The sequence below is a fragment of the Peromyscus californicus genome, unplaced genomic scaffold (genome assembly GCF_007827085.1).
Source record: "Peromyscus californicus insignis strain IS unplaced genomic scaffold, ASM782708v3 Scaffold_11__1_contigs__length_118956290, whole genome shotgun sequence".
Classification (NCBI taxonomy): domain Eukaryota; kingdom Metazoa; phylum Chordata; class Mammalia; order Rodentia; family Cricetidae; genus Peromyscus; species Peromyscus californicus.
Window position 1 is genome coordinate 49,899,441 of NW_026294402.1, and position 15,346 is coordinate 49,914,786.

At 39.2% G+C, this 15,346-nt stretch overlaps 1 protein-coding gene and 1 non-coding gene across 2 annotated transcripts in view; both read right to left on the bottom strand.

Moving 5' to 3' along the window:
- Positions 1-15,346, bottom strand: part of Etfa (electron transfer flavoprotein subunit alpha) — a 63,665-nt gene that overhangs the window by 21,681 nt on the left and 26,638 nt on the right. Inside the window, exon 9 of the mRNA XM_052760945.1 lies at positions 12,920-13,002. Coding sequence (XP_052616905.1) covers positions 12,920-13,002 — 83 coding nt within the window. The remainder of the gene's footprint in view (positions 1-12,919; positions 13,003-15,346) is intronic.
- Positions 9,919-10,031, bottom strand: LOC128106063 (U5 spliceosomal RNA). Its single transcript, XR_008216584.1, has one exon. It is a non-coding gene; the product is annotated as a U5 spliceosomal RNA (small nuclear RNA).

A 15,346-nucleotide genomic window follows, 5' to 3' on the forward strand; every position in this document is an offset into this window, starting at 1 on the left:
CAGGGGAAGCCGGGTGTAGTATTTGGAGAAATTCTCTGCATTGTCTTGTCAACTTTTCTGTAAACCTAGAATTGTTTTAAAAACTATATTTAAAAAAATAATTTCACACTCCTGTTTGTGTGGAGCTCAGAGGACAACTTTGGGGAGCTGGTTCCCTCCTTCCACCATGGGGTTCTGGGGATCAAACTCAGGTCAGCAGGTTTGGCAGGAAGTCCTTTACCCAGTGAGCCATCTCTCTGGTCCTAAAACGTACAACCTGAGATGGGAAGGTCAGATAGAGCTACACAAATCCTCTTTTAATCATCTTCTTAAAGCTTTTTGTTTTTTTCAAGATAGGGTTTCTCTGTGCAGCTTTGCGCCTCTCCTGGAACTCACTTGGTAGCCCAGGCTGGCCTCGAACTCACAGAGATCCGCCTGGCTCTGCCTCCCGAGTGCTGGGATTAAAGGCATGCACCACCACCGCCCGGCTGCACCTTCTTAAAGTTAAAGGAAATGGAATACAGCTAATACTATGGAGAAAACAGTATCCGGAGGAATATAGTAAATCTCCAATTGTCTAAGCTAACCAGAGAGCCTCTGTAGCAGTGGTTCTCAGCCTTCCCAATGCTGAGACCCTTTAACACGCTTCCTCATGGTGTGGTGACCCCCAACCATAAAATTATTTCACTGTTACTTCATAACTGTGATTTTGCTACTGTTATGAATCATACTTAAATATCTGATCTGAGACTCCTGTGGGGGTCACTGCCCACAGGTTTAGAACCACTGCTCTAAAATAATCTCACTTGAAGGAAATGGGCTGGGCTGGTGGCACATGCCTGCAATCACAGCACCTGAAGTGGTAGAGAGGCAAGAGGCTTTCTACAAGTTCAAGGCCAACACTAGACATTCGAAGTCAGCTTGGTCTGCATAGTAAGTTCCAGGCCAACCAAGGCAATACATTGAGACCCTGTCTCAAAACAACAAAGAAAGGAAATGGAACACATACTACCATCCTCTGGCGGACACACACACACACACACACACACACACACACACACACACACGACTATTTCCAAAATGCTGTTTGTTTAATATTAACATACAGTTAAACCAAGTTGTTAACATTTATTTTCTTTTTGGTTTCCTGAGAATGGTGTTACTTGAACACAGCTGGCCTGGATCTATATCCTAAATTAGCCTTGAGTGTGCAATCCTTCTGCCTCAGCCTCTTACAGGCGTATGACACCACATTCAGCTTTAACTTTTTTTTTGTACATTTTAGTATTCATTTTTTTTTTAACCTCAAAGTAAATCCAAGTGCTGAATTACATGTGCTAAATCCACTGGCTATATTTCCATCTGGTATAGTGTCTTATATTCTTTGACACTCAAATGCACACATAACAACTTGACACCATGCACAAAAAAAAAAATCATTTTTGTATGAAAGACCCCCAAAGTACACAGTGTTGGTTTTTCAAAATGGAAATTTAGAAGTTTTATTCCTTTTGAGTTACCAAATCAAGATGGCTAAAGTAGATCTGCTATCTACTCTAATTGATTTTCATGTCAGCTGTTAAATTAGGTTGACTATGTACAAGACATGTCAATCTATCATTCAGTAGCATGCTTTTAAGCAGATAAATGGGGCAGAAAAGGGGGGCATGTATACAATAGTCTGAAATTTAAATAGTTTAACTTTATATAATAAAGTGGTAATGGGTAAAAAAAAAAATTCCACTGATCCAAGTCCTCTGGAATAAATGTTAAAAAAAAAATCAGCCTGATAAATTTTAGCTGAGAAAACAAACCAAAGATATATCTAGAACTGCTAACTTTTGGCAACTGCACAACCAAACAACATATACATGCAAACCACAACCTACAAATGCTGTACCTTCTCTTTGTCACTTAAGCTTCCCTGGAAGGGCTTTGATCATCCAGGCCTTGTAATTACCTTTTAAGAAGCATGCTTAGGGTGTTTTCTGGACTGCGGGTCCACACAGCATTTCTCTTTGTCCTCTTGGGGACAGAACATCAATTGCTTTCAGCCAAATGCACTCACATATGAATATTTTAGTACAATTTAATGCTTCTATACCAACCCCAAAGGAAAAGCACATCAATTTGTGAACACCGTTCTCTTGGAGCTAAAAGCCAAGCTAGATAATGCAGTATGAAAGCGGTTGTCAATCTTCAGCTTTTTAGCAAGTTAGAGGACAGCCCATCCCATAATCTCATTCCCAGTTGTATACAAATAACTCTATAAAGTTTGTTTCCACACTGACTTTTCAACACTAGTGAATTTTCAAAACAAAGGTCAGAGACAAAATGTACTGTCTTGGTAAATTCTCCTAAACTGCTTATTCATTTGGTAACTTTGACTCTATTCACTTAATCTCAAAATTATAAACAGGAAGTTGATCTATCAGTAAAATATCAAAATATAGACAAAGTAATCCACACCTACTAGGACACTGCACCAAGTGTAAGGACACACTCCCTGGCAACAGAGTAGACTCTAATGATCATTACATGCTTATGTGTTTGGATGGCTACAAAGGTCAGGTCAGCACCATCAAACAGATCCCTGAGAGCAATCCAGAAGAGGAACTTCTCCCAAGTACATCAAGACTTAAAAAGTCATACTAATTAAACCTAGTCTCAGTGTAAACCTAAAACTCTGAACCTCAACAAGTATTAAATGATAATAAAATCCAATGAGCCTGACAAATATCAGAGAAATAATTTAATGATTATTCATGATTTCAACAAAAACAAAATCTTTTAAGAATTTGTAGGGGCTGGAAGGTGACCCAGTGGGTAAAGGCACTTGCTGTAAAAGCAAGAGGATCTGAATTAAAATGCATAGTACCCATGTAAAATGTGGGCACAGTCCATGCACCCTGTAACCCTAGCACTGGTTAGTGGATACAGGCAGATCCCATGCTTGCTGGCTAGCCTACCTAATTGAAGAGGGGGAACTTCAGATTTAGTTGAGAAGACCTGTCTCAAAAGTTAAGGTGAAGACCAATAAAAAAAAAACAGACAATATCTTCTTCTGGTCTCCACAAGCACATGTAGGATGCACATCCCTGTATGTTAACACATTTAAATACATAGTACAACACACACATACACAAAAAATAATTTGTAATGGTCATTGTGACATTAGCTAGTGCACAGCATTTTAACATGCCAGGCACAGTTTTAAGTGACATATACACACACAATCTCTCATTTAACCTTGTTTTACATATATTAACTCATTTATTATTTACAACTCTGTGAAACAGGGATTATTATCACCATTACACATCTCAGGAAACTGTAGCACAAAAGGTTAAGTGATTTATCCAAGGTCAATAAAAAGTAAATGGTAAGCTAGGCGCAGACCTCAGACAGCTTGACTGGCATCTAGACTCTTAACCAACATTTCTTCCGTCCATCCTTCTTCCTTCCTCCCCTCTTCTCTCCTCTTGCTCTCTCTCTCTCTCTCCCTCTCTCTCTCTTTTTTTTTTTTTTTAAGACAGAGTCTCATGCAGTCCAGCCTGGCCTGGAATTAAGTACAGCCTGATCCTCCTGCCTCTATTTCCCAGACTAAGATCAGAAGTATGTGCTACCATGTCAAGCCCCCAATTTGTGCATTTTGTAATGCAGGTGTCACTACTACTATTCAAATAAACAAATTTACATGAGTGTGCATTTAAGGCACTTATGAATCTGAGTGAGACTATACAATCAACTCAGCAGCTATTCCTCAGCTACTATCCAGTCAGGATTGGTATTATGCCCACACTGTGTAACTGCAAGCAAAGAGAACAGACATATCCATTTGAGATTGTTTTTTCTTATCACTTTTTGATTCAAGGCTTTAGACAATGGTTAACAGCCATTTATTTCTAGTATTTCAGGAGCTAAGAAGTCCATCACCTCTTCTTTGGATCTGAGACCCTCTACCACCTTGCTTTCAATTATCCTGACACCACTCAACAGTTAATACAGCTCCCTTTCCCTAACATAGAGGCCATCCACAAAATAGCTATTATAAAATGAGTCAAGTGTGATATATTTACGTAACAAGATATTGTAGAATCAATAAAACAAACAAACAAAAAACAGCCTGACTGCATTCACATAGAAAAATCTCAAAAATAAGATTATAAAGAATACATATAGTGTATTGCTACTGTTATTTTAAAAATACTGTGTGACCAGTGTTCTCCAATATATTTAGGTCACAACACACAGATCATGATAACATAGTATGTTACACTTCAGTTAGTGAACAAAGTTGGTCATGAAGTCTACAGTTCAAAGGCTGAGAAGATCGGTCTCTCCAACACTTGAGAATCATCCATAGCATTCACACTGGTTTCCTTCCCCAAAACCTTTCTTTCTTTCTCCTAGATAGAATCCTGCTTTATATCCTATGCTGGCATCAAACTACTCATGACAATCCTTCTGCCTCTATCCTCCTGAGTGCTGGGATTATAGGCATGCACCACTCTATCTAGCTCTATATAGTACTCAAATTGAAAAGTTCAGTCATATACTGTTTAGAGACTTACACAAACATAGTAAAAGTAAAAATGAAGTATATTAGAACAATAATCAACAAATTTAGGATAACAGTTACTTTTTGGGACATAAAAGACTATATATTCAAGTAAAAGATTTATGGGGCTTTCAATAATATAACACTGCTTCTTTTTTTTGCGGGGTGTGGGGGTTGTTTCAAGACAGAGTTTCTCTGTGTAACAGCTCTGGCTGTCCTGAAACTCGCTCTGTAGACCAGGCTGGACTTGAACTCAGAGATCCACCTGTCTCTGCCTCCCAAGTGCTGAGATTAAAGGCGTGTGCCACCACTACCTGGTTTTAACATTGCTTCTTAAGTTGGGTGTTATTTCAATATTATGTTCCATATATTTATATAAATATAATTTTAGATGAAAATATTGGGAAGTAAAGCAAATAGACCAAATGTAAACAGCATTTCAAGCGTAGACTTGTGAGATGAGAAAAGGGTAGCAGCTTGGGAGAAAAAGAGGTTGCCAGATAAATGGAGAGTTTTCTTTTTAAAGTTACAGAAAAGGAGTAGAGGAAACACACTGGGCCCAGGGGAAGTAGGTAAACAATGGAACTATTCTGAAAAGGCAGGAATGATGAGCTCTAGAGAGAGCAGGCACAATATTAACATCAAACAAGGAAAGGATAGTGTTTTTCTCTTGACACACACAGATAAGCTGGGACTTTATTTTGTATGGTTTTTGCTTTTATAGCAAGTACATTACGTTTACTGTGTGTGTGTGTGTGTGTGTGTGTGTGTGTGTGTGTGTGTGTGTGTGTGTGTGTGTCCCAAATAGGCAGTAGTCTTTACCCTGTGTTCTAGGCTCTAATCATCTTGCAGAGGGACAGAGCTGAGCTAGCACCTCTATACATTCATCACCTGACTTCAACTCCATTCTTTCTAATAAGGTTCATTTGAAGAAGGGTTTGACAACTTAATTGCCAGCCTGCAGTTTTACCATAACATAAGCCTCAACAGCAGACACAGAACTAAATAATTTCTGCCCCTCTTGGAAATGCACTTACTATGCAATTGGCCCATACTGTGGGGCATCATAAAAACAACCCTATAAAACTACTGTCCTATTTATAGTCAAGATATTGTTGAGGATGTCAATCAATAGTGTCTTCTTTATATGGACTCAAGGGATATATCTCTTTGATCTTGATACCAGGCCAAATGATACTTCCCATGTACAATTAGTTTGTTTTACCTTTGGGACACTGTAAATCAGGGCACTGATCTTGCTTCCTAATATGAACTGGCTTCTAGAAAGCCTAATGCCAAATTTGTAGATCACATCTAGAGAGGGCCACATAACTTTCCAATATTTCTTCATCTGCCACCTGAACTTTCTCAAAACCATTTAAAGTGCCACCTACCACAAAGAGATTGGAAGCTTACCTGTCATAGATAGGTGGTAAGGAATAGGAGCATGAATACTGAGAAAGACTAAGAGTGAAGTCCAATAAGAACCAAGCTCTACTGTTCACCACAACCAAGAAACCAAAGACTAAAGAGGCACAACAATGGATGTAGATTCTGTACTGGGGGATTAGAATTAGTAATAAATATGAAGATGAATGATAAAATTGGAATATTAAAATACAGAAAATTGGGGGCTGGAGAGATGGCTCATCAGTTATGGGCACTGGCTGCTCTTCCAGAGGACCTTTTTTCCAAAGTTCAATTCCCAGCACTCACAAGGCAGTTCACAACTATCATAATGGGATCTGATGTCCTCTTCTGTTGTGTAGACTTATATGCAGACAAAGCATAAATAAATACTTAAAATACAATTAGAATAAAAACACAAACAAAATTGGGATATAAAATATAACTGTACTAGAGCTGGAGCTGGGGAGACAGCACAGCAGTTCAGAGCACTGCTGCTCTTCTGGAGGACCCAGATTCATCCTCGGCATTCACATGACTGCTCATAACTGTCTGTAACTCCCGCCTGAAGAGATCCAAGGCCATCTTCTGGCCTCTGCAGCACCAGGCATGCATGTCGTGCACATACACACATAAAGGAAAAACACCCATACACATAAAATAAATAAATTAATTAAAAAATAAGGTGGAGAATGACAGAGGAAGATTCCTGATATCTACTTACACAAACAGACCGTGTGTGCACAAAGTAATAAATACAGGAAAAATAAATAAATATAACTGTATTTCAGATGAGAATATTTCAGTCTGAAACAATTATGCACTGAGGTATTTAGGAGCAAAAACCCACAATGTTACTTAATGTAAAACAGTTCACATAAGCCGGGCAGTAGTGACGCAGGCCTTTAATCCCAGCACTCGTGAGACAGAGCCAGGCGGATCTCTGCGAGTTCTGAGACAGAGCCAGGCGGATCTCTGCGAGTTCGAGGCCAGCCTGGGCTACAGAGTGAGTTCCAGGAATTGTGCAAAGCTACACAGAGAAACCCCGTCTCGGGGAAAAAAAAAAGTTTAGAGAAAAATATATGCATGTATGTACACACACGCACATTGTATAATTTAGTTTTATTTTTCTAAATTTGAAATTAACTCCAAATCAGAAGTTAATTAGAAACAAAAAGTAGTCATTGTCACAACAGTAAGCTGTGAACTAACTAGTGACTTCTGATTGGGGTCAGGGGGAGGTTTACATCTTACAAGACTGTGAGGTCATAAGGACTTTGGGAACTGTTTCACACTATAAATTGTTGTGAATGACAAAAAAGCCATGTAACTAAATTCAAGGTCTATTTTGGGAATTATATACTTTCTCAAATTAATAATAAAAAATAAAACAATTACTTTTTTCTTAGTTGTGTTTTATTGCTGTGAAGAGACATCATAACCATAGCAACTCTTATAAAGGAAAACATTTAATTGGGGCTGGCTTACAGTTTCAGAGGTTTAGTCCATTATCATCATGGCGGGAAGTATGGCCAAGAATTATTTTTGTACAGATAGCAAAATTGACTTTATATGTTTTGTTACTTGAAGCAGGAAACTTTCGGCTCCTCACCATCAGAAAAAACCAGTGATGATGCTTTCCAAAGTTGTTACAAAATGCCAACAAGTCAAAATAATACCGGATATTTTAATAACAAAATGAGAAAAGAAATAAGCCTTGAAATGTTCAAAAGTGGCAAAATGGCCCCATTAAATAAGAATAAATGAATGTGCTGTGTTAAAAACAAAGAATGCTGCATTAGTATTAGTGGAGATGGATTTAATAGTACATATTCAAATGGGTGGAGGTGGGGAGAGATTTTGGATGTTCAGAAGTATAATTCTTGCCAATAGTGGGATATGGCTGAAAAAAACTAATACAATATTAATTAACATTAATTAAGATATTATTTAGGGTGATAATAACCAACTCCACACTAGTCAGCGAGCATATGAAGTAATGCATTCAAATTCTGGGCCTTAGGTTTCCTTATGGCTGGGCTCTAAAGGAACAGCTTCTATCAGACTTATCATCCTGCTAAAACAACGATAAACCAGGATCAAATATGGACAGCAACTCCTTCAGTATGCTGGATATCAACCCTGGCAGGTAGCATTAGAGGAGCCAAAATTCTGTAGAGGAGGGAGGGAAGCATGCAGACATGAGTTCAGCATACTTCTCCCCTTTCACCTGGGGTATCTGCCATTTCTCCACAGGGATAAAGGCCCTTAGATGAAGACCTGAAGTCTTACTGGTTGAAGAAAATACACAGAAGGTATGTGACTGCAACACCAGCTGAAGTGTGGAGAAAGTTCCAGAGAAGAGAGAACCATGAGAGAAAACCACAGACTCTGCATAGAAATTCCATTCACAGTGAGCGCTTGCAGCAAATGAGAAATAGCAAAGAAGTGCCTCAATTAAAGATCATATCAGAAAAATAAATAGGCACGCCATAGAAGTGGAGAAAGTGAACAAGAAACTCATTACCCAAATTTATTAAAAAAAACTTCCACAAGTCAGTAATAAAAAACAAGCACTTCAATTAATAAAAGTAAAAGATTTCAATAAACACTTTAAAAGAAAATACCTAGATGGTCAGTAATACAACAGTTGCCTTATAATCCTGAAGTCCCTCATGATGTGAAAGCAAGATTGAAAAATTAGGACTGAAGGATATGCCAGGTATATGCAATATGTGACTCTAAACTAGTGACATCTGCTATAAAGGACATTAATGAAGTAATAGGCAAAATTCAAATGGAGTCTGATGACTAGATAGTCTGATGATAGTGTTAATGTTCTGATTTTAAAGGCTGAATTATGGTTATGTAGGAAAATGCACATATTTGAAGCTGGAAGGGCACTGTCTCAGCAACTTACTCTCAAATGGTCACACACACACACACACACACACACACGTTTTGTTCTATACTTGCAAATTGCAAATTGATTGTTTTCTAAAAAAGATTTTAGAAGTCGGGGGAGGGGTAATGGAGGGCAAAGAATGGGGGATGAGAACATAAGGAAATGGGAGGGTCAAGCTGGAACAGGGAGAGAGTGGGAGAGCAAAGAAAGAGATACCATGATAAATGAAGACATCATGGGAATAAGTAGAGGCAGGGTGCCGGGGAAGTTCTCAGGAATCCACAAGGATGACCCCACCTTGGACTACTGGCAATGGTTGAGAAGGTGCCTGAACTGGTCTACTCTGGTGACCAGACTAATGAATACCCTAACTGTCATCATAGAGCCTTCATCCAAGTGACTGATAAAAGCAGATGCAGAGATCCACAGCCGGGCACCAGGCTGAGCTCTGGGAAACCAATCTATGAGAGAGAGGAGGGAGTCTGTGGGCAGGGGACGTCGAGATCATGAAGGGAAAACGTGCAGGGATGACCAGCCACACTTATGGAAAACCATGAACTGTGGACTAATAGCTGTGGAGCCCCCATAGGACTAGACTAGACCTTCTAGATATGGGAGATAGTTGTTTAGCTTGAACTGTTTGGGGGGTCCCCAGGCAGGGGGATCGGGATCCATCCCTGGTACATGGGCGGGCTTTTTGGAGCCCAGTGTCTAGAGTGTGACACCTTGCACAGCCTTGGTGCAGGGGGGAGGGGCTCGGACCTGCCTCAGCTGAGTGTGCCAGGCTCTACTGACTCCCCATGGGAGACTTTGATTTGGAAAATGTGGGTATGGAAGGTGGGTTGAGGGGGGAAGTCTGGGGGGTGAGAACAGGGGGGGATCTGTGGTTGGTATGTAAAGTGAATAGAAAATTTCTTAATTAAAAAAAAAAGAACAGCCGGGCGGTGGTGGTGCACGCCTTTAATCCCAGCACTTGGGAGGCAGAGCCAGGCGGATCTCTGTGAGTTCGAGGCCAGCCTGGGCTACCAAGTGAGTTCCGGGACAGGCGCAAAGCTACACAGAGAAACCCTGTCTCGAAAAACCAAAAAAAAAAAAAAAAAAAAAAGAACATAGTTGTTCCTCTCCACGGAAATCTTTAGTAAAAGGCGAAAGATTTATACGATCTGTAGAGAGGCCCACAGAAATCCACAAAGATACCCCCACAACAGACTGCTGGCAATGGTAGAGAGACAGCCTGAACTGACCTACTTTGGTGATGGGATGGCCAAACACCCTAATTGTCGTGCTAGAAACCCCATCCAACTATTGAGGGATCTGGATGCAGAGATCCATGACTAGGCCCTGGGTGGATCTCTGGGAGTCCAATTAGTGAGAATGAGGAGGGTTTATATGAGCGAGAATTGTTGAGACCAAGGTTGGATAAAGCACAGGGACAAATAGCCAAACGAATGGAAACACATGAACTATGAACCAATGGCTGAGGGGTCCCCAACTGGATCAGGCCCTCTGAATGGGTGAGACAGTTGATTGGCCTGATCTGTTTGGGAGACATCCAGGCAGTGGGACCGGGTCCTGTGCTCATTGCATGAGTTGGCTGTTTGAAACCTGGGGCCTATGCAGGATCACTTGGCTCGGCCTGGGTGGAGGGGACTGGACCTACCTGGACTGAGTCTACCAAGTTGATCTCAGTCTGCAGGGGAGGCTTTGCCCTGGAGGAGGTGGGAATGGGGGGTGGGCTGGGGGGAAGGTGAGGAGGGCCGAAGTGGGGAGAACAAGGGAATCCGTGGCTGATATGTAGAACTGAATTGTATTGCAAAATAAAAAAATAAAAATAAAAAAGAACAACTATGGTGTGTGTGTATGTATGAACATATATATATGCACATACATGCACATACATGTATGCCTGTAATGGTCAATCCTCACCGTCAACTTAAAGTCACCACTGAGACAAAAACATGCCTCTCTGAGTGCTTTTGGGGGAATTCCAGAAAGGCTTAGAAGGGTAGGAAAACCCACCCTGAACATGGGTACTATTCCATGGGCCAAGGTTCCCAACAGAATGAAAAGAAGAAAGTGAGCTGAGCACCAGTGTTCACTCTGTTTCCTGACTGGATTCAATGTGATCTTATTAAGCTTTTGTCATGTCTTCTTCATCATAATGGACTGTACCCCTAAACTGTAAACCGAAACTCCCCTTCCTTCAGGTGCTTTTGTCTGGTATTTTGTCTCAGCAACAAGAAAAGGAACTAACACAATGCTCAACTAGAGAGGTAATACATTAGAATTCCCCTGAGGGTTGCATGAGTTATGTTCAAGTCTTCAAAGCATTTAATGTTTACTCTCCTTATGAGCAAAATTCAATAGTTCTATAAGAGTAACGCTGAATAAAGCTGGTTGTATGAAACTTGTTTCCAATATAAGAAAGGATGCCACCAGGCACTCCCTGCACTCTGCTCCTGTTTAATAATAACTATGAATGCCCCCTTTCTGCATGCTACTTCAGGGTATACACTGAATTTCTTATCAAAGTAGTTTTGATTAGGAAGCTGTTGATCTTTTATGAATTCAAGCCTCAATGTGTCTACTCACATAAAACTGTACACGCAAGATTTCCACAAAAAATATATGTGTGCCACACCTAATTAAATGTCATGGAAGGCTCCAGCTCATCTGCTCAATAAATCCACTTCCACAGCCAGACTAATGTCGTATGACAAGCAAGTCAGTCACACAGTGCTTTGACTTAATTTATGAATAGTTTTAGTGCCTATACTCAGTACGAGATCTTCTCTGACTTCAAGTAAGTTAAGTAACACAAAATATATTAACCAAAAGAAGAAAGATTGCTTCACTGAACTTTGTCAAAAATGAAACATTTCTGCTCATCAAAAGAAAAATAGGAAAGTCCTAGCATGGGAAAAAAACTCATAGTACAGATCTGAAAAATAATTTGTATACAAACTATATAAAGAAGTTCCAGAAAGAAACAATAAAAAGATAAATGACCCAACTTTAGAAGGACAAAATAGATATTTCAAAAAAACAGCTTCAAAGATAAGCCTTAAAGAGTTGGGAGGAGGTTGGGGAGGGAAAACATGATCAAAATATTTTGTATGAGAAAATTTTAAAAAGAGATGACTATTTGAAGTCATCATCTTATAGACCAGAGCACTAGGAGAGTTTAATGAACATGATGCAGAATCTTGTTTTAAAATAACAAAAAACATTTTTTTTAGTTACATAGAAATATTTTCCTCATACAATATAAATTTAAACTGGTTGAAAAATATTACTTAAGGAACATGAATGGTCAGGAAATGCTTTAAAAGATTCACTTTTTAATTCAATATTTCCTACACTTCCCTTTTAAGTTTTGAAAAGATGTTTAGAATATGCTATCTGGCTGGGGGTGGCGGCTTACTCCTGAAACCTCAGCACTTGCGAGGCTAAAGCAAGAAGACTGCTGAGCTTTTGACCATCCTGGACTACAGACAGATTCTGTCTCATCTTCTTGGCAGAAAGGAATACTCTAGCAGTGGGAATCAAAATAGCCTGAAATTCATACAAATAGATAAAAATACAGTCCTAAACTAGGTGTTCAGGAGCACACAAGACTACAATAACCATTAGTAGCTTCTATGACAAAAGTCTAACTAAAATAGGCTACCTGTCCTGTTTTTATACTTAAAAGACTTTATAGACAATAAATATAATCAATGTAAATTTACAAAACAAAATAAGTTAGGGATGTAGCTCAGTGGAACAGCACTTGTCAAGCATGTAGAGTCCTACTAGCTCTACCACACTACACATACAAAATAACAAGCATTATGACCTCATATTGCTTTAAATCTTTTTGCAAAATAATTCCTAATTTAAAAACTGCTAAGCATTTTATTAAGACCAAAAAAACTCCAGACTTGTGAGGACACATTCACCATCATAATGGCTAGCTGTATAGGATCACTGAGTAAGATATAAATCACTGAAATTATTGTCCAACAAATACATACAGTGCTGATCCCTACAGAATTCTGCAGGGCATATTTTATTGCAATACTTACTGGCGCTACTATTTTTCCTGTCTGACCAACTTGCATGTCATTGGGAACAAAGCCAGCATCAACAGCAGCACGGGAAGCACCAACTAAAAGGGTAGGAAATGTCGTTATTTTCAAGCTCTATTATTCAGCTAGTGAGATATTCACCAACAACTACAAAACAACATCCTAATATTGTATAGTCAGAAATTATTGTATAAAGGACTCACTTTTGAAAAAAAAATCCTGTAACTGATTAAGAATTCTAAACAATAAGTACAAGTGCATTTTTTCAAAATAACTTCCACAAATTTCTTTTTTTTTCTTAAATTATTTTTAAATATTTTATTTATTTATTTCATTTTATGTGCACATGTGTCTGTGTGAGGGTGTCAGATCCCTTAGAACTGCACTGGACAGTTTTGAGCTGCCATGTGGGTGCTGGGAATTGAACTCTGGCCCTCTGGAAGAGCAGTTAATACTCTTAACTGCTGAGCCATCTCTCAACCACCACCACCCTCCTTCTTGGGACAGGGTCTCTCTATATAGTCCTAGCTATCCTGTAATTCACTATGTAGATCACGCTGACCTTGAACTCAGAGATCCTCCAGTCTCTGCTTCCTGAGTGCTGGGTTTAAAGACATGCACCACCACCCCAGGCACAAAATTTCAGTTTTTTAATTTGGCTGGCTTCTGACATTTGCTTTTATCAAAAAAGCATCCATAAACTCCACATTATAATCTACTTAGGAAATACTATACAATGTTCCTTTATATACTAACTTCATGACATTTAAAGAAATGCTGTATAATATCATTACCTATTATGATCAGATAGTCACATTTAACACAAGATTGAAGTTTAACAAGTATCACAAATTAATAAATAAAATGTAACTGGTTTTCTCTCACAAGATCTATTCTTGGGGCAGAACCACCCCTTCTGGAGAGAGGCAAGAAAGGGACTCAAATATTTCTTCTGTATACTGTTGCATTAATTTATTCTTTTTGTTCTGGTTTCTTTAGAAGCTCAGATAATTAAACTTACATCACCTTTCTTTTCTGATATATATTTAATACTATAAATTTCCCTATAAGAACTTAACCTATTGGTACATGGAAGGCTGGGGCAAAAGGATCATAGGCTAGCATGGGCAAGGCAGTGAGACTGTCTCAAATATTTGAAATTTAAAAACAAACAAATAAATAAAAGGTGGGGGCATGTGGATATAGCCCAATGGTGGAATACCTGCCTAACATGTGAGAGGCCCTCAGCTCAATTCCTAGTACTAGGGAGCTACTTCCTCCCCCACATCCAAGCACTGTTTTTACTGTACCATACACTTTTTTCATTCAGTTCAAAATATTTCTCTTGGGGTGTCTTCCTTTACTCATGTGTTACGTAGAAACATGCTACTTAATCCCTCCATGTGTCCTGGGATTTTCTAGCTATGTTTAGTTGCTGACATCAAGCTCAAGCTTACTGTGGTCTAAGAACAGACATTGTATGATTCCCTATTCCTTTATATTTATGAAGGTGTTTACAGTCCCAAATGTGGTCTTCCTTGGTGAATACTCCTGTCAGCTTGAAAATTTGCTGTTGGGCAACAAAGATATCCATAGATGTTAATTCAATCCAGTTAACTGCTAAGTTCAACTGAGTTTCCCTGTTTTGTTCTATATATTTCTGATAGAATCACTGAACTTTACTTGTAGATTCATCTATTTCTTCTTGGATCTTATCAATTGTTTTCTCTTTTTAAAAATATTTGTGTGGGGGCTGGAGAGATGGCTCAGAGGTTAAGATCACTGGCTGTTCTTCCAGAGGTCCTGAGTTCAATTCCCAGCACCCACATGATGGCTCACAACCATTTGTAGTGAGATCTGATGCTCTCTTTTAAATAAATAAATAATCTTAAAAAAAAATCTGTGTGTCCCCAGATATGAGTAGAGTATGTGTGTGCATAAGTACATGTGTGACAAAGGACAGAGGTTCACTCTGAGTACCTTCCTCTATCGCTCTCCATTATTTGTGTGTGTGTAAATTTTAGCTTTATTTTTTATTTTATTTTTTTATTTATTTATTTATTTTTTTTTTTGGTTTTTCGAGACAGGGTTTCTCTGTGTAGCTTTGCGCCTTTCCTGGGACTCACTTGGTAGCCCAGGCTGGCCTCGAACTCACAGAGATCCGCCTGGCTCTGCCTTCTGAGTGCTGGGATTAAAGGCGTGCGCCACCACCGCCCGGCTTATTTTTTATTTTTGTTTTGTGTGTATAGGTGTTTTGCCTGCCCATATGCCTATACACTACTTCTGCGTAGTGCCCATAGACACCAGAGAGGGCATTGGATCTTCTGGAACTAGAGTTACAGATGGTTGTGAATCTGCTATGTGGGTGCTGGGAACTGAACTTGAGTCCTCTGTAAGAGAAGCTAGTGCTCCTTAACCACTGAA